Consider the following 27,757-nt stretch of genomic DNA (forward strand, 5'->3'; position numbering starts at 1 on the left):
CACACACACCACACCTTCACATACAGCCGTGCATGCAGGTAAGTTCCTTAATCAATGATTACAAGAAGATGCTGTGAATAATGGAAAGACTACTTTAAAATTGTGTACAAAGTTATGTTTGGATGTCAAGAGTTTTATTAATGCTTTATATTTCAAGCACAATCATAGAATAATTAAATGAAAGGATAGCTTTGTGTTCTTGTCTAAGAAAAAGTGAATGCAAGACTGTGTTTCTGTCAAATTCTGATATTGAAATTGATAAAAGACCCTTTATAAAGACAAAAGGTTGTATGTTAACAATAGGTAACACAATAGCTAATATTAACTAAAATTAGAAAACTCTTTTACAACAATTAAGGATGGACTTCAAAGACATTAGTCATTAAACTTATAGCTCATAAAAAATCTCTTTTTTTTAAACACTGGACCTTAACACTTAGTTTACTAATTTGAAACAATGACTTGCACTGCACACAAATAACTAATATTGGCATTATATTCATGCTGGTTAGTCAGAGGGGAACTGGCACCCACAGTGAGCCTGTTCTCCCCAAGGTTATTTTTCTCCATTAACCAACATCTTATGGAGATTTGTTTCCTTGCCACAGTCGCCTACAGCTTGCTCTCTGGGGTTCTAGATGCAATTATTATGTAATTATTAAATTTCTATGCACAATTTACAATCATATTTAATCAAACTACACAATGATCACTCTAAGACTTTATAGATATTACAGTTTCATTTTTTTTGTTAATGTATGATTTCTTGTAAAGCTGTGTTGTGAAAAGCGCTATACAAATAAAAATGACTTGATATGACTTGACAATTATTAATCTTGGTTTATATAAATTTTGGTACATACTGTACTAATATATTTTCAACATTAAATTTATGTTAGCATTAGTTTAAGTATTACAAACTAACTTGAAATAACAATTAACAATAGTATATTTATAAATAAACATTTTCAAAGATTACATTTCTTTTTAAATGGTTTTTCATTGTTAGATCATGATACATAATGCATTAATAAATGTTAACATGTAAGACCCCATTGTCTAAGAAAGACATGTGGTTGGGTTCCCAGTAGGGAGCAGATACATTAAGCTGTTCAAGTTGTTCAAAACAGCATCATAAAATCAAGATAAGAGAATGCACGTCAGATGTTATGTTTAAAAGGAAAATGTAGGTGATAAGTAATATGACTTTTGAACATTTTTAGTGGACTGGACTTTAGTTTTGAAATTAATTTTTCTTTTATAGTCTATCAAGTGGTTAAAAGCACAGATGACTTTCATTTATTAGAAAATAAATGTATTATTTCTTTTCATAATGAGAACTGAAGCACTGAGATGGGGGTAATGGGGTGGCTGTGGCTCAGATGGTAGGGCGGGTTGTCCACTAATCGCAGGGTTGGTGGTTTGATTCCCAGCCCACACAACTCCACATGACAAAGTGTCCTTGGGCAAGACACTGAACCCCAGGTTGCTCCCAATGGCAGACTAGCACCTTGCATGGCAGCTCTGCCATCATTGGTGTGTGAATGGGTGAATGAGATGCAGTGTAAATCGCTTTGAATGCCGCTAAGGTCGCTTAAATGCAGACCATTTAACTGCATAAAAACACCCATATATTTTGTGCAAAACACAATTTGAGTGGCAAAATTCTTGATCTTATGGGTCGGTTCTCAAAGTTGTCTGATAAGATGATGACACAGACTACTACGATTTGAGAACTACATATGAAGTAATTTTGGAGCAGTATAAATAGAAATAAACCTTGTGTTAAAATGTCAGGTGAACATTTAGCATTGTGCTAAGCTAAAATGCTATTTCTAGCCATTTTACATGCACCTGTTACCAGCCATGATACTTTTTTAATAAAGCAAATCCACGTTAGACGATATATTTTTTTTTCTTGTAAGACCTTTGTTATTAGGGCAAAAGAGAATTTCTGTACTGTTTTTCTGTTAAAATATCAACAAATCCTTAAAACAAGTTCAATTAGATTTATCTTGTTTTAGAAGCAACACTGCATAAGATATTTAGGCTTGATTCAGATAATGTATTTCTAACATGTGTATTTTGTCTTTCTATACTGGCAGATTTTTTATAGTCAAAACAAGTGAAAACATCTACCAGTGCTCAAAAAGTAGTCCAAAGTATTTAGTTTAAGTTACTTGCCTTGAGTATTCTAACAGAATTCATTACAAATTACATTTTACAGCATGCATTCTGTAATCTGTAGTGGAATACATTTGAAAAGTAAGCCTCCCAACCCTGCCGTGTCCTACTCTCGAGGAGACCACGTTGAAATGCCCCATACTGAGCGCATCGTGTCCTGTATTCAAGCAGCAAAATATAGGGGGGGGCCACCCACCATCCCTTAGGTTGTATGGCGAAACACTTGGGGGGGACATCACCCCCATCCACCAACACCCGCAACAAACAGACTAATAACTTTCAAGTTGAAAATAATTCAAGATCAAAAGCTAATTTAAATGATTCAATATAATAAAAAAAAGAATAAGGAAAGAATGTAAAAATGGATTCAAATATGACATACATTGTAAAAAAATAATGTAGTGCGCTGAAGTAACAGCAAAGTGAACACAGTGCTTAATTATAGAATGCACATCAGGTAATGAGTGGTGGTGGTGTAGTGGTCTAAGCACATAACTGGTAATCTGGTAATCAGAAGGACGCTGGTTCGCACTCCACAGCCACCACCATTGTGTCCTTGAGCAAGGCACTTAACTCCAGGTTGCTCCAGGGGGATTGTCCCTGTAATAAGGGCTCTGTAAGTCGCTTTGGATAAAAGCGTCTGCCAAATGCATAAATGTAAATGCATAAATATATAATATAAATATATAAATATACATATACTGTATGTGTTATTAACAGAAACATTTGTTGACAAGACAGACTCAAGTACACCGTTTTTTTTTGTGGACCTGATTTATAAATATATGATTTATTGCATAATCACAAGACTATATTTTTTGTTTCAGGATGTGTGACAAGGTTCTGACCTTTTTGAAGAGCCTGTCCAGGCGGAAACCCTTGGAGCCTGATGGCGAAGAGTCCAACTTTAAGCGTTGCTTAACCACACTCGACCTAGTGGCACTCGGGGTGGGAAGTACACTTGGGGCCGGGGTCTATGTGCTTTCTGGGGAGGTGGCTAGAACGGTCGCTGGTCCCAGCATCATTGTGTCATTCTTCATTGCTGCAGTGGCATCTGTATTTGCGGGTTTATGCTATGCAGAGTTTGGTGCCCGAGTGCCCAAAACGGGCTCGGCATATCTGTACAGCTATGTCACTGTCGGGGAGGTGTGGGCCTTCATCACTGGATGGAACTTACTGTTATCATATATCATAGGCAAGTGCAAACATTATATCTCACAAAAACAATACATCCTAAAAGTGTCCAATATTTGAGAACACCTTGCCATTTGTAGCACATCACTGTTAAAGGAATAGTTCACCCAAAAAGGAAAATTCTATCATCCTTTTCGACCTCTTCATGCCATTCCAAACACATTTCTTCCTTTTTTAAACACAACGAAAGTAGATCTTGATTCATACTGCCAAGCTCCAAATAGGACAAAAAAGCACTTTAAAACTACCATACAAGTAGCAATATTCAAAGTCTTCTGAAGCCATAAAATAAATAGGCCTAACTATGTGTGAGGAACAGACAAAAATGTAGGTTGTTACTCACTAATAATATTCCTCTCCATCACAACCTCTTATATTTTAGGAATATGCGTAAAAGAAGTAATGCACATAAAAGTAATTAACTTAATTGAAAGTCAGTAACTGTAACCTGATTACAAGAATTTAAAATGTAATGCATTACACTAGCCAAACACCGGTCATTGATGGAAAATGCCATTGCTTCTTGTATGTCACATGAACAATCGAGACACAAGTTTGAATATCTGCGACCACAAATGACATGTAGCAGAAAAAGCAAAAAAATTACATTTTGGACTGTTCCTCACATAAAGCTATCATATGACTTCAGAAGACTTGGAACATAGTGCACAAGTCTTACACGGATTACTTTTATGATGTTTTTGTATATGAAGATTTTCCATAATCTATCTGCAAAAGTTCCACAGTTTGATATCCTGGATATTTTTTGTTAATTTTGTGACATAAAGCATGACTCACTTAATGGTTATGCCAGTAATTATACGGCCTGTAAACCTGCCTTATCAAACATATTTTAAGACTCATTATCAGTCTGTCTAACTGAATTGCTTAATTTTTATGATTTTATGACAGGAACATCAAGTGTGGCCAGAGCATGGAGTGGCACTTTTGATGACTTGATTGGAAATAAGATTGCCAATTATTTAAGAGAACATACACCAATGAACTTACCTGGCCTCGCTCCCTATCCAGACTTCTTTGCCGCAGGCCTTATCCTTATTCTGGCAGGCAAGTAAGATTTAAAGTATACTTATTTTACAGTGCTAATAAATGTGTTATGTAAACTACCAGTTCAAAGGTTGGACAAACTTGACTGAAGATATGTTAATTATGATCTTTAAAACATTTATAAATGTAAGACTTATGCCGAAAAGCTTGAAATTAGTTTTATAGACAAATATAAATTGTGCCTATAATGAATTTATATACAAAACAACATTTTAATTCAAATGTAATGATTTTTTTTTTTGGAGTTTGCCAAACTGTTATTCTATAGATAAAGAGTGGCTACTTTTTCCCACAATGTTTTTTGTTATTATGAGTTTTAATGACTTTACCATTCTTCTAAAATGTGTAAAATAGCAATGTGAATAAAAGGGGTGTGTCTAAGCTAGATTGGTATTTTTATATATATATATATATATATATATATATATATATATATATATATATATATATACAGTACAATTCAAATTGACACAAACAAATTAAATTGAGTTAGATTTATGCTGAGTTATAATTTTTTCCATATCAGGTATCCTTGCATTTGGGGTGAAGGAGTCTGCCATTGTCAATAAGGTCTTCACAGCTATAAATATTCTTGTGCTGATTTTCGTCATTATTACTGGCTTCATCAAGGGTGACATTGGAAACTGGCAGATAACAGAAGAGGAAATTTGGAACTACACAATAACTGCGTATGTTTCATTACATACACTACATGTTTAATCATTGAACAAATGGCGCCATTTCAATTGATCTCATTATTATTCGTAGGTAGGATCATTCGTATGTATTGTAAAGTGTGGTTCTAGCACACATGCTTTTTAGTCATTTATATACACTGCAATGTACAGTATCAACATATTGACAGCATATACAACAAAAAACATTTTACATATGAACAACTTTACCCCCCTAAAGGTTCCAATGTGTCTTCAGAGGAAAGTTTTTGAAGGCCCAGCAGGGTGGGTCAAATACGGTGGCCTGTGGCATCCTTGGCTCTATTGCGCTCAGAATCGGACCGCAAGATCAGAATTGCATCTGCATATTGCATTCAGCAGCGATTTTGTGGGCGCGTTTCGGGCGCTAAACGAATGCAGTTAGTGTGTGCAAAAAAACGTGCTTTTAACGGGCACAATTCATTCTTAGTGAATCTGCCCCACAGGCCTCTGAAAAATGAGGCCATTTTATTTATTTAATTTTTTGCAATTATTCCACAGTATGTGCAAATGTTGAGCTTTTAAATTTGAGTGTGAAAAATTGTTTGCGGTAGCCCAAAAATGCTGGATAAGATGTAGCGCATGGTCATTGTGCTTAGCGCTGTGCCTAATGCAGTCACAAAAAAATAGAGCTTTAAAGTAGTACATTGCAGTGTCTATCCAAATGTAATAATAAATGTAATTAAAAATAATAATATATTTATTAAAAATAATTATGGACTATTAAAAATACCAGCTTGAAATAAAAAATACAAATAATATAAAACCCCTGGTGTACATTTTACACACAAATACCTTACAATACGAATGAGATCACTTTGGCAATTTACTGGCTATTTGTGCTAATGCTAGAACTGACCTTTGATTACCTACATATTTTCAAATTAGGGCTCATGAAACTCCTAGAAATGTGAATTTGGAAATTGAGAGACTGTTTTGGCACATATGGACTGCTTTACCACACATCTTTTTCAACCTTGGTCTTTCCGATGGTCTTTAACATTGCTTTTTTGTTTAGAAATCTCACAACTTCAAATGAAACGTTATCAAGTTTTGGAAGTGGAGGATTCTTTCCTTTTGGTTTTGAGGGAACATTTGCTGGAGCCGCCACCTGTTTCTATGCCTTTGTGGGATTTGACTGCATTGCAACCACAGGTGCTTCAAACATTTATATATTTTAAGGATTGATCACAATATTAACTCTCATGTGCATTTCATAAGTAAACTGTCATAAAGAGGTCACATACATTAATTATTATTATTATAATTATTTTCCTGAGGTGCAATTATAATGTTAGTAATGTTTTTTGTACCACAACCAGTCATCATTTGTAGTTTTATTTAAGCATTGTCCACACTCTTTCTGACTCTTACATTTGCTGCTGAATTCAATAAAGTTTATAGCAACTCATTTCATCAATAATGGTCTCTTTTCAAAGCCTGCATTACATTGTGACAGATTTACAAAACAATGTGCTGAACAAACTGTTAAGACCAGACTGAACTAATCAGGAATCTTGTTAAGAATAAACTTAATTTGTCATTTGTTGGGATCCTTCAAAAGGCTCTGCAGTGTAGCAAGTGAAAAAAGGCCAAGAACAGCACAAGGTTTGAAAGATTTTCCCATATTTTAACATACTCTTGTCATAGGTTCTTCTGGTGTTTAGGAATAATAGCATCATCCTGCTATCTCTTTATTACTTCACTGAGACTGGACAGGCCAAGTTCCTGAGTACCAAATATGTGAAAACACAAATGGTCATGCGTTGATCTGTCTGACATCACAAATTGCTGAAGTTCAGAATGAGCCATTTCAATAAATGCTCTTTTAGGACTGGGGAGGACATTTTGAGTTCTAAAAGTCATAGCACATTAAACTTTTATCTCAAAAAAGGGAAAAAGGAACATTTTATTCTTCTTGATATAACCCCTTTAAAACATTTTTGGTATTGGGCTGACACATCAGGAAGGCATAGATGAAAACAAGTTATGTTCTGATATTGAATCAACTTTCTCTATCTGTGCAGGTGAGGAGGTTCGAAACCCTCAGAAGTCGATCCCTATAGGAATTGTGGCTTCTCTTCTCATCTGTTTCGTGGCTTATTTCGGAGTGTCAGCCACTCTCACACTTATGATGCCCTACTACCAACTGAGTGTTCAGAGCCCCTTACCTGTAGCCTTCACCTATGTGGGCTGGGATCCTGCAAAGTATGCAGTGGCTGTTGGATCATTGTGTGCCCTCTCAACAAGGTAGAGCGGAAGCTTAGCATTGTATGATTAGGAAGATGCTCATTACTCATCCATTCTTATGTCATTCCAAATGCTTAAGCTGTATTTATTCTGTGACACAGCTCTTTTCCATACAATAACATTTGACAGTAACCACATCTGTCAAGCTCCAAAATGGACCAAGAAAACATGAACGCACCATAAAAGTACTCCAGACTACTTGTGTTCTATATTCCTAGTCTTCTGAAGCCATTTGATATTTGTGCATGGGACTGAAATTTCAGTCATTATTCTTTGAATATTTTCCCCTCCACCACCACCCCCAAATCCAATATGGCACCTACTGTACGGTGCAAGTTGAACAGCAATAACATCAGATGTCATTGGTTCTTGAGTGTCTAGTAACCAAATGCCATGAGAGCGTAAGTAGAGGTGAAGATTATCAGTGAGTAATGACTTAAATTTCAGTCAGTTTCACACACAAAGCTATCGTGTCTTTGGAAAGCTTGGAATATAGTGCAGGAGCCATACATGTACCACATTTATGATTCTTATATGGTGCTTTTTGTCCATAACTATCATAGTATGTAAAGATGAGTGTGTGCATTCTTCAAAAAAAAGTTACTTTTGTGTCCAACGGAAACAATAACAGCATACAGGAGGGTGAACAATGACAAGTTGCCTTATCAAAAAACAAGACAGTTTACTTGGTTTCCATTTTAGGAACAATCCCGAGCAGCTTTTTTCTATGCAGGTCCAACTGTATATACTTGAATGGGAAAAGACCAACATTTCCAAAACACTCGGTCAAGACTGCGACTAAATAATCAGCAGTAAAATCTAACAACAGCAATGGTATCATAAATTGGCTGGTTCAGGTAATGTGTATTCTCTATTTAAATGACAAGTGATGTCTGTAAAGTGATTGGCTCTTTTACCAGTGAGGCGGGACAACCTTTTCTACACCCGCCATATTGGGTGTTCCAATTTCTCCCATTCATTTTAATACATGGTCTGTATTCTGGCAATATCTATGACTATAGCAAAAGTTAAATATAGCGTGATCTCATAACTGATAGAGCAAGTTGCTATGAATAAAAGCATCTGCTCAATGCATAAATGCAAGATAACAGATAAAACACAGCAGGGACCATTTTTGCCCCACATTTTAAATATCTAGGGGATTTTTATCCCTATGAGTGATATTTTTGCCCAGTGCCCTGCAGGTAATTTCAGACCCTGTCATAAAGTAAAAAGCAAAAGCGTGTTCATCGGTTTGGTAAAGATGATACATCATAAAGTCAAATGTAGTATGGATAATGCTAAACGCTCTATGACCGTCATACACTGTTGATACAGGATGATACAGGATACACAGAAGTTAATATTTACCAGTTCTGGTGGTAACAGTTTGTATAAAATGAACTGGTGCTTTTGGTGCTTTAATCTATATTTTCTATGTGTTTCTATGTGTTATATTTAACTGTCCTCAGTGAAATGTGAAATGTTTTGTGTTGAAAAGTTCATGGCTGGTCAGCAGCATATGTTGTGTTTTAGATGCTGGTATGCTTGTTTCCCCACCAGGCTTCTTCAAGCCTTCCATGGTCAACCAGTTTCACCATAATGACCATGCTGGTTGACCAGCATTTTATTTGTTTTTTTGCACCAAACCAGCAATTACAAACTTGGATCTAAGCTGGACTTTGAACTGTGCAAATGATGCAATGCCATATTACTGTACCAACAGTCTAATTAAATGTTGTAATACTTTTCAACAGTCTGCTGGGGTCTATGTTTCCAATGCCCCGTGTGCTGTTCGCTATGGCTAGAGATGGGTTGCTTTTCAAACCCCTGAGTAAAATGAGTGCCCGACAGAGCCCTGTTATAGCCACACTCTCTTCTGGTATAGTAGCAGGTACATTTCTTTGATAACACATCTCAGTAATACACAGTGGTTATAGTGCTGTTCTGTCATGACATCAATCCAAAAGGAGAATTCGCTATGGGTTCCCTTGGGAATTTCCAATGGGTTCCAATTTAGACATAAAGTAAGGCCTGTTTTTAACTTTCAGATTTTGTTCTACATCATAAATTACACATAGTCATCCCTCAAACATGAGATGTGAAGCCGCTATGTTTCTAAAAAATGGAAGTTACAAAAAGTTGTTAAATAAGGACAACAATGGTTTTCTGATTTGTCAATCACATAAACTTACATCCTTTTGGTAGCTATTGTCGTTATATAGCATCTATGCAAAAAAAACAACAAAAAAAACATTATGTGTCAACTACCCACATATGTAAAGGGTTTACATTTTAGATGCTGTCGATCCAAGCATACAAAAATGTATGTGTACACTTTACCAGTGTAAATGAGACCACCCTGAATGTGCACCTGACGTTAGCCCTGACATTCAGTTATAGCTATTCTTCTCGTTACCATAGCACATGTAAATGTGGTTGTCTTCTGTTAAGCTTGGCCTACAGTAACATTATTTTAATGAAAGTTTTTGATTTAATGAACTCTTTTGCTATTTTCAGCAATAATGGCCCTGGTGTTTGACTTGAAAGCTCTAGTAGACATGATGTCTATTGGAACACTCTTTGCCTACACCCTTGTAGCCATCTGCATCCTAATTCTTCGGTAAGATTCAAAAGCAATACATAATGTATCAATGATAATCTGAAAAATTTAAAGATCTTTCCATACAATTTTTTAAATATTCAAAATGATTTTTCTAAACATGTACATATCCATCAAAAATGTGCATTCACACTTAAATACAGTACGTAATGGTACCATAATAACAAGATTTCCCAAATGCATTTTATTTATTAATATTCGATTTAAAGTGTGAACAAAGTGTTTAGTTAAAATGCCATACTTCATATTCTGTAACTACAAACATCTTGTAGTACCAGCCATGAAAAACATTTATTTATAGTAAGTAGATGATTAAATGTGTTGGCGAAAAATAATGAGCTTTGAATGACATGACATGACATGACATGACATAATTTATTATGGGTAAAATGATCTGTTTTTGCCATGTCCCCACACTGGAGATTCTACATTCACAAGTCAACACAAGTTTATTATGGATTAACAGATATTAAAAGGATAGTTCACCCAAAAATGAAAATTCAGTCAATATTTACTCAACCCTGTGTTGTTATAACCCTAAAATACTTTTTTTTATTTTACTTAACACAAATGGAGAATCTTTGAAACAATGTTGTGCTCAGTGATGTCATTCAATGGCAGTTTATGTTGACTAACTCTTCAAGCTTAAAAAAAAAAAAAGCAAAAGTATAATTCAGAAGTCTAATAAATTATTCCATGAGACTCTTGATTGTTATGAAAGCATAAGATAAGGTTTGTTGAGAAACAAACCGAAATCTACTGTATTAGTTAGTAAAAATGTTACTGACGTTGATCTCCTGTGCACATTCATGATAGCACATGAGAGCAAACGTTCACGAAGCCCCACTCGTGACATTGCGGTGTTCAAGTGAACACTTGAAACATCTAAAAACAGGTCCTCCACAGTGATAGTGACAACAGAACACAACGCTGTTGTACACAAAACAGAAAACAGAACTTACTAAACATGTCTGAATAGTTTGTTGTCGAAAAATTGATGCATTTCTATGCCCAGCCTTATTTTTGAAAGTTTTTGGACCAGTGCCAGTTCACAGTGGACGGAGTTACCCGCATGATGCAGAAAATAGAAATCAAACGATCGATAGAATGTACCGTCATGTCACGAACCCCACTCCCTCGCTCTGCCCCCTCGAGCTTCCACGCTCATTTTGCTCGCTCGAGCTTGCACGCTCGTTTTTGCTCCTATGAGCTCACATGCTCGTACACTATCTCCTCCCTCGGGCTCACATGCCCGCTCCCAATCGCCAGAACATTATGTACACCTGCACTCGTCTCAATCACCACATCATTGTTTACACCTGCACTTGCCTCTATAAATACCACAGCACATTCGTCTCACTCCGGTTGGTTATTGTGTTTAGTTCCCCTTGTCTTTGCCCCCCATTGACTCGTCTAGTTCTGATCTCCACTGTGTTTAGCTTTCCCCCTCGCTTTGCCAGCTCTAGTATTCCCCTAGTCCCCTTGTTTTTCATCCTGCTAGTCCCGTCTAGTTGTGCTTGTTTCCCGGCTTCGATCTCCCGCTCTCGTTGACCACTCTCTCCCGGATTTGCCCCTTGTTTGTATCTTGATTCCCCGGCTTTTGACCCAACGCTCACCCCGACGATTCTCCCTCTGGATTTTCCCTACTGTACCTTCGCCTGCTCTTTAAATAAAAGCAGTGTTTGTTCACATTGTGACTGTCTCGTCTTGTGTGTGTGTGTGCGGGTTACAGAATAACCAACCTCACCGTAGACAGTCACAATGCGTCACGCGGAGGATTCGCGCGGCTCACTAGAGCGGAGGTGCACGTCACATTCGGCACGAGGAGCTACAGTTTGGAGGCAGGACCAAGTGCTCGCGGCCCAGGGGCAGCAGGTATGTGCTATGTCTGATTTATTTCACCCTGTTTCACCTGTGTCTGCCCCTGAGCCCGTTGATGCTCTCCACGCATCCGCGAGCGCCGTAAGCTCTCCACCCCCGGAGAGGTTTTATGGCTCTTCGGACGCTGACCAAGGGTTTTTTATGCAGGGCTGCGGTTGTGAAACTCATAACCTCGCCCTTAACATTATGGAGCCGGCGGCCCGACTCTTGGTTTTGCGCCAGGGGAGCCAACCCTTGGAGGCTTATGTTATGGATTTTTGTACCCTGGCTAACCAGGTGAATTTTGATGAGGTGGCTCTAAAAGACATTTTTCAATGTGGACTGAATGAGCCAGCCTCAACATTCATGCCTGGTGGTCGCTGCTCTCTCAACCTGGCTCAGTTTATTGACCCCAGTCCCGAAGCCTGACACGGCCCCAGTCCCGAAGCCTGACACGGCCCCAGTCCCGAGGCCTGTCACGGCCCCAGTCCCGAAGCCGGTCACGGCCCCAGTCCCGAAGCCTGTCACGGCCCTAGTCCCAAAGCCTGTCACAGCCCCAGTCCCGAGGCCTGTCACGGCCCCAGTCCGGAAGCCTGTCACGGCCCCAGTCCCGAAGCCTGTCACGGCCCCAGTCCCGAAGCCTGTCACGGCCCCAGTCTCGAAGCCTGGCACAGCCAGCGTGTCAACGCCCATGCCCGCCACGGCCAACGAGCCAGCGCCCATGCCCGCCACGGCCAACGAGCTAGCGCCCATGCCCGCCATGGCCAACGAGCCAGCACCCATGTCTGCCACAGTCAGCGAGCCAGGGTCTGTAGCCTCGACCACCCCAGAGCCAGCGCCTGTAGCCTCGACCGTCCCCATGGCCACGTCCCCTGGTGGCCGAAGACGTAAGAGAAGGAAGAGGGCCCCTTCTCCCCAGTCTCGTCTTGTGCTCAAGACCGCAGAGGTTCCCTCAGAGTCTTCCACGGCTCTGCCGGGCTCTGCTCTGCCCACAGAGTCTTCCACGGCTCTACTGATCTCTGCTCCGCCCTCAGAGTCTTCCACGACTCTGCTGGGTTCTGCTCCGCCCTCAGAGTCTTCCACGGCTCTGCCGGGCTCTGCTCGCCCTCAGAGTCTTCCACGGCTCTGCCGGGCTCTGCTCCGCCCTCAGAGTCTTCCAGGACTCTGCCAGCCTCTGCTCCGCTCTCAGAGTCTTCCACGGCTCTGCCAGCCTCTGCTCGCCCCTCAGAGCCCTCGCAGCCTCCGCCTCACGAGCCTCCCAAGGCTCCTCCTCTCGAGCCTCCCAGGGCTCCTCCTCTCGAGCCTCCCAGGGCTCCGTTTCTCGAGCCTCCCAGAGCTCTACCCCTCGAGCCCCCCCGGGCTCCGCCTCTCAAGCCTCCCAGGGCTCCTCCTCTCGAGTCTTTCAGGGCTCCACCCCCTCTCAAGCCTCTCAGGGCTTCTCCTCTCGAGTCTTTCAAGGCTCCTCCTCCCCTCGAGCCTCTCAGGGCTCTGTCCCTCGAGCCTCTCATGGCTCCACCCCTCAAGCCTCTCAGGGCTTCGTCTCTTGAGTCTCTCAGGGCTCCACCCCCTCTCAAGCCTCTCAGGGCTTCTCCTCTCAAGTCTTTCAGGGCTCCTCCCCCCTCGAGCCTCTCAGGGCTCTGTCCCTCAGTCTTTCATGGCTCCACCCCTCAAGCCTCTCTGGGCTTCATCTCTCGAGTCTTTCATGGCGCCACCCCTCAAGCCTCTCACGGCTTCGCCTCTCGAGTCTCTCAGGGCTCCTCCTCCTCTCAAGCCTCTCAGGGCTTCGTCTCTCGAGTCTTTCATGGCTCCCCCCCTCAAGCCTCTCGAGCCTTCCAGGGCTTGGCCACTAGAGCCTCTCGAGCCTCCTACGGCTCTGCCTCCCGAGCCTCCTACGGCTCCCCCTCCAGAGCCTCCTATGGCTCCACCTCCTGAGCCTCCCACGGCTCTGCTCCCAGAGACTCCAGAGCTTTCTAGGGCTCCACCTCCCGAGCCTCCTACGGCTCCCCCTCCAGAGCCTCCTATGGCTCCGCCTCTCGGGCCTCCTATGGCTCTACCCCCCGAGACTACAGAACCTGCCAGGCCGTCGCCTCGTAAACCTCCCACTCCCTCGCTCCGCTCCTCGAGCTTCCACGCTCGTTTTGCTCGCTCGAGCTTGCATGCTCGTTTTTGCTCCTACGAGCTCACATGCTCGTACACTATCTCCCCCCTCGGGCTCACATGCCCGCTCCCAATCGCCAGAACATTATGTACACCTGCACTCGTCTCAATCACCACATCATTGTTTACACCTGCACTTGCCTCTATAAATACCACAGCACATTCGTCTCACTCCGGTTGGTTATTGTGTTTAGTTCCCCTTGTCTTTGCCCCCCGCTAGTCTCGTCTAGTTCTGATCTCCACTGTGTTTAGCTTTCCCCCTCGCTTTGCCAGCTCTAGTATTCCCCTAGTCCCCTTGTTTTTCATCCCGCTAGTCCCCTCTAGTTGTGCTTGTTTCCCGGCTTCGACCTCCCGCTCTCGTTGACCACTCTCTCCTGGATTTGCCCCTTGTTTGTATCTTGATTCCCCGGCTTTTGACCCAACGCTCACCCCGACGATTCTCCCTCTGGATTTTCCCTACTGTACCTTCGCCTGCTCTTTAAATAAAAGCAGTGTTTGTTCACATTGTGACTGTCTCGTCTTGTGTGTGTGTGTGCGGGTTACACGTCACTGCTCGTCACTGCTGGTTAGGACAAAAAACTCTTATTACCATAGAAAATATACCTTTCATCATGTGTTGTTTGCCGTCAGGTTAGGACACGGTTTGATAGTGGTTGCCTGTAGCCTCATCTACACTCACCTAAAGGATTATTAGGAACACCTGTTCAATTTCTCATTAATGCAATTATCTAATCAACCAATCACATGGCAGTTGCTTCAATGAATTTAGAGGTGTGGTCCTGGTCAAGACAATCTCCTGAACTCCAAACTGAATGTCAGAATGGGAAAGAAAGGTGATTTAAGCAATTTTGAGCGTGGCATGGTTGTTGGTGCCAGACGGGCCGGTCTGAGTATTTCACAATCTGCTCAGTTACTGGGATTTTCACGCACAACCATTTCTAGGGTTTACAAAGAATGGTGTGAAAAGGGAAAAACATCCAGTATGCGGCAGTCCTGTGGGTGAAAATGCCTTGTTGATGCTAGAGGTCAGAGGAGAATGGGCCGACTGATTCAAGCTGATAGAAGAGCAACTTTGCCTGAAATAACCACTCGTTACAACCGATGTATGCAGAAAAGCATTTGTGAAGCCACAACACGCACAACCTTGAGGCGGATGGGCTACAACAGCAGAAGACCCCACCTGGTACCACTCATCTCCACTACAAATAGGAAAAAGAGGCTACAATTTGCAAGAGCTCACCAAAATTGGACAGTTGAAGACTGGAAAAATGTTGCCTGGTCTGATGAGTCTCGATTTCTGTTGAGACATTCAGATGATAGGGTCAGAATTTGGCGTAAACAGAATGAGAACATGGATCCATCATGCCTTGTTACCACTGTGCAGGCTGGTGGTGGTGGTGGTGTAATGGTGTGGGGGATGTTTTCTTGCCACACTTTAGGCCCCTTAGTGCCAATTGAGCATCGTTTAAATGCCACGGCCTACCTGAGCATTGTTTCTGACCATGTCCATCCCTTTATGGCCACCATGTACCCATCCTCTGATGGCTACTTCCAGCAGGATAATGCACCATGTCACAAAGCTCGAATCATTTCAAATTGGTTTCTTGAACATGACAATGAGTTCACTGTACTAAAATGGCCCCCACAGTCACCAGATCTCAACCCAATAGAACATCTTTGGGATGTGGTAGAACGGGAGCTTTGTGCCCTGGATGTGCATCCCACAAATCTCCATCAACTGCAAGATGCTATCCTATCAATATGGGCCAACATTTCTAAAGAATGCTTTCAGCACCTTGTTGAATCAATGCCATGTAGAATTAAGGCAGTTCTGAAGGCGAAAGGGGGTCAAACACAGTATTAGTATGGTGTTCCTAATAATCCTTTAGGTGAGTGTATGTTTCTGTTTGATTTCCAAATACTCCATTCATAGAAATGCATAAATTCTTTGACTACAAACTCTTCAGACATGTTTAGTAAGTTCTGTTCTCTGTTTTGTGTGCAACTGTGTTGTGTTCTGTTGTCGCTATCACTGTGGAGGACCTGTTTTTAATTAAACAATTCAAGTTTTCGTTTAAAAGAAGAAGGGGCTTCGTGAACTGTTGCACTTGTTCCCTATCATGAATGCGCACAAGAGATCAACAGTCAGTGAATATTTTCACTAAATAATACATTAGATTTCCATTGGTTTCTCACCAAACCTAATTGTATGCTTTCATAACAATCATGAATAAATGAGTACAATTATGAATTATACGTTTGTGTCCTTTTGATGCTTGAATAGGTAGTCACCATAAATTTGTGACAATTTCTTCCTTTGTGTTAAGAAAAAGAAATAAAGTCATATAGTGGTATAACACAGGAGTTAGTAAATAATGACTGAATTTCATTTTTGAGTGAACTAATCCTTTAAAACATTAAAAAAAATAAAAAAGTAAAAAAATCAATTGAAAAATGTGTAATTGAAAGGATGTTAATTGTTTATATATATATATATATATATATATATATATATATATATATATATATATATATATATATATATACAATTAACATCCTTTGAATTACACACACACATTTGTATATATATATAAACAATTAACACTCTTTCAATTATATATATATATATATATATATATATATATATAAAATGTATTCATTAAAATAAATCTAATGTTTATGTTATTATCGCAATAATGAATACATTCCCTGAGCAATAAAGTTTTATTAAACCAAATCAGGTCACCATGAAATCAGTTAGAGAGAATAGAGAATTTTTGAAATATCTTATCTCATTTCCTTATTTCATTTTATATCTAATTTATTTAAGGGAGTATTTATTATTCTAGTCTTATTCTAGTACTCACCAGTTGCATTAGTGAGCATTAAATTAAGTATGGCATATACCTTGACTAAGGACTAAAATACATTGCATGATAATCTGAGGGAAAGCAAAGAGGAAGCTCATACTGCAAGAGTTTGATGCAAATTGTGTGACAAATGTAACAAAGTTGTTCAATGGAGGTCACTATTTTGTCTATGCAGGTACCAATCAGAGCTTAATGAAATCAGTGCGAAGCAAGAGCTTGAGAAACCGAAATGGAATCCTTTTTGCCCCCCTAAACTCCCTTCTACAATAAGTTCCAAAGCTGTGTCTATGCTGTCCATCCTTACAAGTGGGTTTGAGTTTTCATCATTTCATGCTTTTCATGTGGCTGTGTGCAATTTATTGAATAAATATAACTAATGCTGCCTTCAAGTCCTCCTGGGAAGTTCCTACTCACAAGTTCAGAATTTTTAAATTCAAGTGATTTTGGTCTGAATTAAATTAACTCATTGGGCAATTTCACATTACTTGATCTTTTTTCACTTAAGGAAGTTTATTGGTAAGTGAGGAAGGATTTTAATGCTACTGGGGCAAAATGAAGATGAAATGGTTGTGCATTAGGTGTGTAATTAGTTCTTTATCTGTGTGATTTATCATTATCGTTCTGCCACAGCAAATAATGGGAAGACTAATCACCTGTCACCTCTTCAACTGGTTAAATTATGAGAATTTTCTACCATGCTGTATTCTTCAAAATAGCATAAAGTGCATTCAGACTAGTGCGTCAGCATTCGCAATTACAACTTATGATCCATCCAATTTGCTTTTACCATGATTGTTTAACAGACACACCCAAACTTTGACAGTCATGTTTAAAGAAAATGCTGAGATTTTATGGTGACGTGGTATTCATGTATGCTTAATTTGTAAATATGTTTATTTCGACATGAATGCTTGAATGCAGTAATGTGGTTTTTACACTGCCTGGCCAAAAAACAAAGTCAGTTCTTAACCCAATTCCAGTGATTTCAGCAATGTCCTTAGTTGATGCTTGATGCAGGCCACTCATTTGCCCATTCTGATACACAGTAACATCTTTTCCACAACCACGGGATACATCTTCCAACATGGTTGTTTAAGAAATGAGAAGTTACACACTGCACCATTTAGGGTTAAAAGAATTGTTGCCTTCTGAAACATATTAATCACTGCTATGATCCAATCATAGGCTCTTAAGTTTCTGCTCATTTAAATCCAAACAGCAACTTTTAATTTTTTTGGCCAGGCAGTGTAGTTGTGTATTTAAGTTGTTTCTTAGCTAATTTTATGCTAAAATTATTTCAAGCTAAAAGGATTTATACTCTTCATTTTAAATTGACATTTTTCAATGTTCTTTCTAGTTGTGTTTTCGGTTATCCTGAGTGTGATCATCACCAAAGGAGTACAAGCTGGTCTTATTGAGGAGTGGTGGATGATTCTCATTATCACTTTGGTTGCAGTGTGTTTTTTCATGTCTGTCATTATAATCTGGCGACAGCCGCAAAATGACAGCAAGGCTGCATTTATGGTAAGTTCTTACACACTGGGGTGAAAAAAGGGGGACAAAACACAAAAAAATTATTTTACGGCTGTCAATCGATTAAAAATGTCAAATCAAATTAATCACAAATAGATAAACATTTGCTGAAATAAGTCCCCAAATTAAGATAATTAAAAAATAATATTATCAAATGACTTCATTGTGGCAAGCAAGGAAAGCATGAATAGACATTACAAAAAGTGGCCTTTGAAGTCAGAGTGGCGAATTGACTAAACCAGTGTTTCCCTGTTCCTGGAGGCCCCCCCAACAGTTCACATTTTTGATCTGCCTAATTAAATACTCCTAATTCCACTAATTAGCTTGTTAGTTGAGACTCCAAGACCTGACATGGGTGTGTCAGATAAGGGACACATTCAGAATGTGTGCTGTTGGAGGGCCTCCATGAACAGGGTTGGGAAACAATGCACTAAACAGTTGCACCAGTTTTGCATGTGGTATTTCAGTGCAAAAATCTGTGTCCAACTTATTAAGGGTAGTGCTAAGTGACACATTATATGTGTAAAGTCAGTGAGCATGGCCATGACTATGCTTTTCATGCAAGCATGCGCTAAGCCTAGGCGCAAGTGGGTTGGAGAAATCATGTGCGCAAAGCCCAAGCGATAAATAAAGCATATTCATAAGACATCGGTAGGTAGCGTAAATGGATTGTATGCACAGGCACCAGTAAAAGAATGGACCTGGGTTCTCATGCAGACCAGGGAAGAATGAACACTGAAGGACAGGAGAACGTAGAATGCATCTATTGCGAGCTTTGAGATGTGCTGTGATCTTCCTGTTGCATAATTAACTGTCACAGCACATTTGAATCCAGTGAGAGAACTACTGGCATCATGACACACCAGTGAGGTTTTGCAGGATTAGTGACATGTTAAAAGAATAAAGTCTGGAAAAGCATGTTTCCTCCATGTGTTTAGTACAACAGTATATAGAAATGATCCCCAACATAACAACAAGTGCTGACAGAGTATAACGACTCTCACGAGCCCCACAGACTTTCACGAGCTTATAGCGGGAAACTCTTGAGGTAAAACCCAATGATACATTTCCTTCATCTGCCACTGTAGTACCATGTTCTTGCCCACAATTCACCATCCAATGCATCCTCGATATTCGGCCTGATCAAAACCATATCTGTGCCGAGCAGGGCCAGGAAGATGAGTGAATGAGGTCCACCTGTGTGCCACACTGGTCTCGCATTCCAGTGAGGGGTGGCGGGAGTATTTAAGGAGAAGGGGGCGTGTCAGAGGGGAGAAAGTGATGCACAAAGCTGTCTCTGAGTTAATTCGTTTGAAGTAGCTGGCTGAAAAGCAGTGCGTGTGTTTTATGTAGGACTGAAAAGCACCCCGTTACTTTGTGCACTGAAAAGTGTGATTAAAGTGTCTTAAGTGTTTCTTAAGCCATCCCACCTTCATCCTTTTCCATGAAATGTTACAATATCCAGGTAATTTTATGCGAAGAAACATTATTCTTTAACCATGCACAGCAGACTCAATCAGTGCTAAAATAACACTGCGTCTTTCATATTTAAATTAAGTATTTGTCATCCTTTTCTGTGCAAACACGCTTCCTTTCTATGTAAATTAGGCTCTTTATAGACTGTTTATTTCATGGAAAAGGATGAAGGTGGGATGGCTTAATAAACACGTAAGACACTTTAATCACACTTTTCAGTGCACAAAGTAACGGGGTGCTTTTCAGTCCTACATAAATGGGTGATGTCCTTATGGGTGATGTAGTCAAGCACACTTTGGCATGTTAAAGAGATGATTCAGGTGTCTGGATCACAGTAGTGGAGTGATGCTGTACAGTACTGGCAGTGTGTGCCATGATCACAGTGTCTGTTGCATCCTCCATTATACAGTAAAGAACAGAACACTTTAATTTAAATTGCCTTTAGAACAGATTTAGTGTAATCTGTGTAATTCCTTTCGTAAATCAGCACAGTTAGGTTGTGCAAATATACCACTAGCAATTCATTCTTAGTGAATTCACTCCAAAAATCTTTGTTTTTATTTATATTGTGTTATGATGAGCTGGAAGGCAGACGAGGGGCGAGGATCTAGCTGCAGGTTCTTTATTGAAGGAAACAAAAACACGGAAAAACATACGAAGGTTTAACAGACAGGATAAACATCAAAGGGCACGGAAACAAGCATCCAAAAACATCGCCGATCGACAAGGGAATGGAGAACAAACAGGGTTTATATACACTGGAGACATGATGAAGACAAACTACAATCAGGTGAGCACAATGACACAGGGCTGGCAGTGATGAGGGCCGAGGATCATGGGAAGTGTAGTTCCTGACAAAGACAAGTGAGACCCAGGGCAGACAACAAGGGAATCGTGACATAACCCCCCCTCAAAGGAGCGGCTTCCAGACGCTCCTCAAAACAAAACAAAAAAAAAAAAAAAAAAGGGGAATACCCAAAAAAAAAAAACGAAAATCGTCCAAGGAGTGAGGGGGGGTCAGGCCAAAGAGGGGACAAGGGGCAAACAGACAGACCAAGGAAGCACAAGGGGCAAACAGACAGACCAAGGGAGCACAAGGGGCAAACAGACAGACCAAGGGAGCACAAGGGGCAAACAGACAGACCAAAGTGGCACAAGACAGGCAGTCCAAGGGGGCACAGAGAGCAGACAGGCCGTCCAAGGAGACACAGAGAGCAGACAGGCAGTCCAAGGAGGCACAGAGAGCAGACAGGCAGTCCAAGGAGGTACGGGGGCAGACAGGCAGTCCAAGGAGGCACGGGGAGCAGACAGGCAGTCCAAGGAGGCACGAGGGTAGGTTCAGGAGGCCTGGGAGGCGGCCACAGGATGGGGACAGGTTCAGGAGGCCTGGGAGGCGACCACAGGACAGGGACAGGAAGCCTGGGAGGTGGCCCTAGGACGGGGACAGGTTCAGGAGGCCTGGGAGCTGGCCACAGGGCAAGGACAGGTTCAGGAGGCCTGGAAGGCGGCCACAGGGCAAGGACAGGTTCAGGAGGCCGAACCATGGGAGGTGGAGCCGTTGCAGGCGGAGACGTGGAAGTAGGCGCCGTAGGAGGCTCTAGAGGCGGAGACCTGGAAGGCTCTGGAAGCGGAGCCGATGGAGGTGGCACCGTAGGAGGCTCTAGAGGCGGAGCCGATGGAGGTGGCGCCGAGGGATGCTCTAGAGGCGGAGCCGATGGAGGTGGCACCGTAGGAGGCTCTAGAGGCGGAGGTCTGGAAGGTTCTGGAGGTGGAGCCGAGGGAGGTGGCACCGTAGGACGCTCCAGAAGCGAAGCCCTGGAAGGCTCGAGAGGCGGAGCCCTGGAAGGCTCGAGAGGCTTGAGAGGCGGAGCCAAGGGAGGCTCAGGGGGCAGAGCCGCAGGAGGCTCTGGGGCGGAGCTCTGGAAAGCTCGGGAGGCAGAGCTCTGGAAAGCTCGGGAGGCGGAGCTCTGGAAAGCTCGGGAGGCTCGGAAGACGGAGCTCTGGAAAGCTCGAAAGGCAGAGCTCTGGGAAGCTCGAAAGGCGGAGCTCTGGAAAGCTCGGGAGGCGGAGCTCTGGAAAGCTCGGGAGGCTCGGAAGGCGGAGCTCTAGGAAGCTCGAAAGGCGGAGCTCTGGAAAGCTCGGGAGGCGGAGCTCTGGAAAGATCGGGAGGCGGAGCTCTGGAAAGATCGGGAGGCGGAGCTCTGGAAAGCTCGGGAGGCTCGTAAGGCGGAGCTCTGGAAAGCTTGGGAGGCTCGTAAGGCGGAGCTCTGGAAAGCTCGAAAGGCGGAGCTCTGGGAAGCTCGGAAGGCAGAGCTCTGGGAAGCTCGGGAGGCGGAGCTCTGGAAAGCTCGGGAGGCGGAGCTCTGGAAAGCTCGGGAGGCGGAGCTCTGGAAAGCTCGGGAGGCTTGGAAGGCGGAGCTCTGGAAAGCTCGGAAGGCGGAGCTCTGGGAAGCTTGGGAGGCGGAGCTCTGGGAAGCTCGGGAGGTACTGGCTCTTGGACGGTCGAGGCTACAGGCGCTGGCTCAGGGACGGTCGAGGCCACAGGCGCTAGCTCAGGGACATCGGAGGCTACAGGCACTGGCTCAGGGACATTGGAGGCTACAGGCGCTGGCTCACTGACATCGGAGGCTACAGGCGCTGACTCACTGACATCGGAGGCTACAGGCGCTGGCTCACTGACATCGGAGGCTACAGGCGCTGGCTCACTGACATCGGAGGCTACAGGCATTGGCTGGTTGGCCGTGGTTAGCGGAGGCTGGAGAGCAGAGGCCTTTCTTCTCCTCCTCCTCCGGGTGGATGAAGTTAGCAGCGCTGGTTCATTGACCACGGCAGGCGTGGGGGTTGGCTCACTCACCGTGGTTGGCGAGGAAAGCCCAGAGGCGGGAGCTGGGATCTGGAGAGGTGATTCCCCGACAGAGAACTCCTCCAAGATGAGTCCCACGTACTCCCGCCAGGTGCAGTCTCCGGTCTCCGGAAGTTCCCACCATCGGTGTTTGGGTACACCGAATCGGTACGCCACCTTTAAAGTGTGGTCATCCCAGCCGGTGTAACTGGCCACGCTGGTGAAGAAGTGTGAGAACTCCCGGACAGACAGGTCCGCCTGTGTCAGCTCCGTGAGGAACCCTGCTAGATCCATTGTTGGTCGATCGTTCTGTTATGATGAGCTGGAAGGCAGACGAGGGGCGAGGATCTAGTTGCAGGTTCTTTATTGAAGGAAACAAAAACACAGAAAAACATACGAAGGTTTAACAGACAGGATAAACATCAAAGGGCACGGAAACAAGCATCCAAAAACATCGCCGATCGACAAGGGAATGGAGAACAAACTGGTTTATATACACTGGAGACATGATGAAGACAAACTACAATCAGGTGAGTACAATGACACAGGGCTGGCAGTGATGAGGGCCGAGGATCATGGGAAGTGTAGTTCCTGACAAAGACAAGTGAGACCAAGGGCAGACAACAAGGGAATCGTGACATATTGTTAAACAAATGCATTGACCTTCAGTTCAATCCATTCAATTGAGTACATAATTCTGAGTTTCACACAGGAATCTGTGGTATTTTTAGTTTGTTTTGTCAGCAGTCCGCAATCGTCATGTTGCATCTTCCGTTTAAGATGCTTTCGCAAGATAACAGTAGATTAAAATGATAAAAGTTGAAAGGCTTCTGCATTCTGATTCAGTCTGTTGAGCTCTGACTATATGTTTTGAACGCAAGAACACATCTTGTGAATAGCTTCTTAGTCATTCTTACTGCTGCTAGGTGTGTTATCTGTAGTAGCAGCTGTGGCTCAGTTGACACTTTATTTTTTTATTGTAATCATTTGTACAAAATTAACACTCATGTAATCATTTGTACTAAAATTGACAGCCCTACTAAAAAAAAAAAAACAAAAAAAAAAAACAATAATGTTTCAACAAACTATAGACACTGTTAACCTTTCACATTTTCCTGTAGGTCCCCTTTCTGCCAGTACTTCCTATTTTGAGTACATTCATTAATATCTATTTAATGGTCCAGCTTGGAGGTGAAACATGGATTCGTTATGCAGTGTGGATGGCTATTGGTAAGATGACATGACTATTTGTATAGAGTCATTTATAAAGTCATATATGTATACTACCTGTCACAAGTTTGGACACACGTCACAGAATTTATGTTTCTCACATATGCATATACACTCACTGAGCACTTTATTAGGAACACCTGCACACCTACTTATTCATGTGATTATCTAATAAGCCAATTGTGATGCAACAGTGCAATGCATACAATCATGCAGATACAGGTCAGGAGCTTAATTTAATGTTCATATTAACCATCAGAATGGGGTGATTTTGATGGCATGATTGTTGGTTCCAGACGGGCTGGTTTGAGTATTTCTGCAACTGCTGATCTCCTGGGATTTCTATTCACAACAAACTCTAGAATTTACTCAGAATGATGCCAAAACAAAATAAATCCAGTGAACGTATTTCTGCGGACAGAAATGCCTTGTTAATGAGAGAGATCAACAGAGAATGGCCAGACTGTTCGAGCTGACATAAAGGCTATGGAAACTCTCTCATAATTGTAGATAGCATTTCAGAATGCACAAACACATCGAACCTTGAGGCAGATGGGCTACAACAACAGAAGACCACACAGCAGAGGACCATAGTGTTCCTAATAAATGCTCAGAGAGTGTATATCACCATATTTTAAACTGGATTGCGAAGGAAAAGCAGCCAACAGTTACTGTACCTAGCATACATGGTAACTCCTTCAATAATGTTTTAAAAGCATCCTAGGATGCAACATGTGAAGTTGGTGGAGAGAACTTTTGAGTGTGCAGAGCTGTAATCTGGGCAAAGTGTTGCTACTATAAAGAAGCTAAAATATCATAAAAAAATTATTGACTTGTTTAACGTATTTGGTCAGGGGTCAGGGTTAGTAATGCTGACCCTAATCAAACATAATTCCCATATTATTCATAGATGACTTCACTATTATTCTAAAATGTGGAAAATGGTAATAATAAAGAACGAGTAAATTAATCCAAACTTTTGACTGGTAGTACATGCACATTTCAGCATATGCCATTAGATTTAAACACCATTATCTTTCCTAATTAAAAATAGGCTTGGTCATCTACTTCTGTTATGGAGTGCACTTCAGTGTACAGAAGAAACGGAACAAGTCTTCCCAAAATCATGTTTATGTTGAGACAATCGATGAAAAACTGAAGGACGAAAAGAAAAACGGATTCAGTACACCTGAGCTACAAACCAAGTTTTAAAGGCAAAAACTTAAAAAGCAATAATGTCAAATGCTTAGCACCCAATACAGTGAAGTATGTTTTATTTTTTTTACTGGATTTTGAATTAGAATGAGTGTGAACATGTAAAAACAAATTATAAATCTAAATATGTTTTATGTGCAGAGGTGGGTAGTAACATGCTACATTTACTCCGTTACATTTACTTGAGTAACTTTTTGAAAAATATTTACTAGTCTATTCTATTAATAATGTATAATAATTTTGTTTATATTTCAGCATTATATATAATGTCCTTGTGGGACATTTCCACATATTGACAATAATAATTACTAGAAATTTTTACAAACCTCTCTTCTTATTGACAAATTCATCCAGGTCTGACAAGAGCCCTTAAAGGGATAGTTCATCCAGAAATTCTCATTATTTACTCACCCTGATGCCATCCCAGATGTGTGTGACTTTCTTTCATCTGCTGAACTCAAATGAAGATTTTTAGAAGAATTTCTCAGCTCTGTAGATCCATACAATGCAAGTGAATGGGTGGCAACATTATAAAGCTAAACAAAATCACATATGTCAGCATAAAAGTAATCCATAAGACTCCAGTGGTTAAATTAGTATCTTCAGAAGCAGTGTGATATGAGAACGTGTTGATGAGAAACAGAGAAAGAATCACTTTCACATTGTTCTCTGCATATTGCAAAAAATGAATTACAAATATTGATCTGTTTCTCACCTACACCTATCATATCACTTCTGAAGATATTAATTTAACTACTGCAGTCTTTATGTGCATTTTGGAGCTTCAACGTTTTGGCCAACAGAGCTTAAATATTATTCTAAAAATCTTAATTTGTGTTCTGCAGAAGAAAGGAAGTCATCCCTATCTGGGATGGCATGAGGGTGAGTAAATGATGAGATAATTCTAATTTGGGGGTGAACTATTCCTTTAAATTGCTAGCTCAGCCATAATTTAATATTTTGTCATAATTTCCCTACCCTTGTGTTGTTCCAAGCCCTTTGTAAAATGTGGAACACAAAATATGTTAGACAGAATGATAGTGACTGACAGTCTCGGTAACCATTCACTTTCAAAATATGAAGAAAAAAACATTCACTGAAAGTAAATAGTGACTCATGCAAACATTCTGTCTAATATCTCCTTATTGTGTTGCATGGAAGAAAGACATATGGGTTTGGAACAACATGATGGTGAATGATGACAGAATTTCCATTAATAATAATTCTGTAATACATATTAAATGTGTATTATGCAATGGAATGTAGGGGAGTTAACATCTATTATGTCATTTGTGAAAGTAACGAGTTACTACTTGAGTAATCTTTTAAATGGATACTTTCTTACTCTTACTTAAGTAATTATTTATGTTAGTACTTTTATTTATAATTATTAATTATAAGTAATTAATTCAAAAAATATATATATTTTTAAATAATTGTACTTTTACTTGAGTAGAGTTTTTGGCTACTCTACCCACCTCTGTTCATGTGTGATGTATACAAAAACACTCTTTGTAATAAGAGTTTGAATCTATAAATATTATAAATACTCCATATTTATATGTGTTGTAATATATCTAGCTAGAATTATGCTATTGTCTTGCTTGTATCTTGATGTAAATGTCAGAATTTTGGGGATTTTCTTCTGAGCACCTGCAAAGAAGTAGTAAAGCAGAAATATTCAAATATCGTTGGCCAGTGTGACTGGAGCACTGAAGAAAATCTATTGTAGTATTTACTGGCTACATCAGTTTAAGTCAGCTGTTCTCAATCTATATTTCTAATTGTAATCTGTTTGCATCCTGAAGCATTGTGTATGAATGCTAATATTTTTTGAATTCCAATAAATACAGAGATATGTAAAAGTTGCACTTAGAATCTTTTGTTTATATGGTGCTGGTTGATAGGGCAGTCATCTTAGACTGATGCTGACACGTAGTAGTTTGGATGTAACATTAAAAAAAAAGATTTTTAGATACTGATACTGTACATTTCCAGTCAGCCAAGATAAAAGTATATCCAGTTGTAAGTGTCTAATAACATGGGAATTACCCAGCTGGTCATGTGATCTCAAAAGTCATCAAGTCATAAAGATAGTTTAAATGGTTTACTGAGCATATGCAGTCAGTCACAGATAGAGATGGATTGTTTTCTGAAACAAATACAGAAATATAGAAATAAACTATTTAAGTATATTGACTCAATAAACAAATTAACATAAATATAGCAGCTAAATAGAGCTGCTTTACCAGCGGGGTGATTAGCACACCCATCCACACGTGTATCAGTATAAAGCAACAGTTTAAACAATCCTGAAATTATATACTCAATAACAAAGTTATCTACTTAACTCCTACGCAAGTTCTGTTGAGTGACTCACATTGTGAATACGCCATTAAAGTAGCAGCTCGCTTTGCTCCATTCACTGATGTGAAATGTCTCTGGGTAGAGAACTGTTATGATCAGCCCACAACATGAAGAATTCACGACAGACACCATCACATTTAAGCAGCAAATGTGCAATTAAAAATAAAAGTGTCAC

The 27,757-nt window shown here is 41.0% G+C and overlaps 1 protein-coding gene across 1 annotated transcript; it reads left to right on the forward strand.

Annotated features, from left to right (window-relative positions):
* zgc:175280 (cationic amino acid transporter 2 family protein) lies at positions 1 to 27,064 on the forward strand. Its single transcript, XM_052104467.1, has 12 exons — positions 1 to 38; positions 3,012 to 3,379; positions 4,291 to 4,446; positions 4,973 to 5,135; positions 6,178 to 6,314; positions 7,187 to 7,409; positions 9,167 to 9,303; positions 9,930 to 10,032; positions 17,095 to 17,225; positions 18,277 to 18,443; positions 23,892 to 24,000; positions 25,055 to 27,064. Exons 2-12 carry the CDS (start codon positions 3,013 to 3,015, stop codon positions 25,210 to 25,212), a joined length of 1,851 nt encoding a protein of 616 aa, XP_051960427.1. The 5' UTR covers positions 1 to 38; position 3,012; the 3' UTR covers positions 25,213 to 27,064.
* Positions 27,065 to 27,757: the final 693 nt, after the last annotated feature.

Source organism: Xyrauchen texanus, chromosome 3 (assembly GCF_025860055.1).
Source record: "Xyrauchen texanus isolate HMW12.3.18 chromosome 3, RBS_HiC_50CHRs, whole genome shotgun sequence".
NCBI classification, from domain to species: domain Eukaryota; kingdom Metazoa; phylum Chordata; class Actinopteri; order Cypriniformes; family Catostomidae; genus Xyrauchen; species Xyrauchen texanus.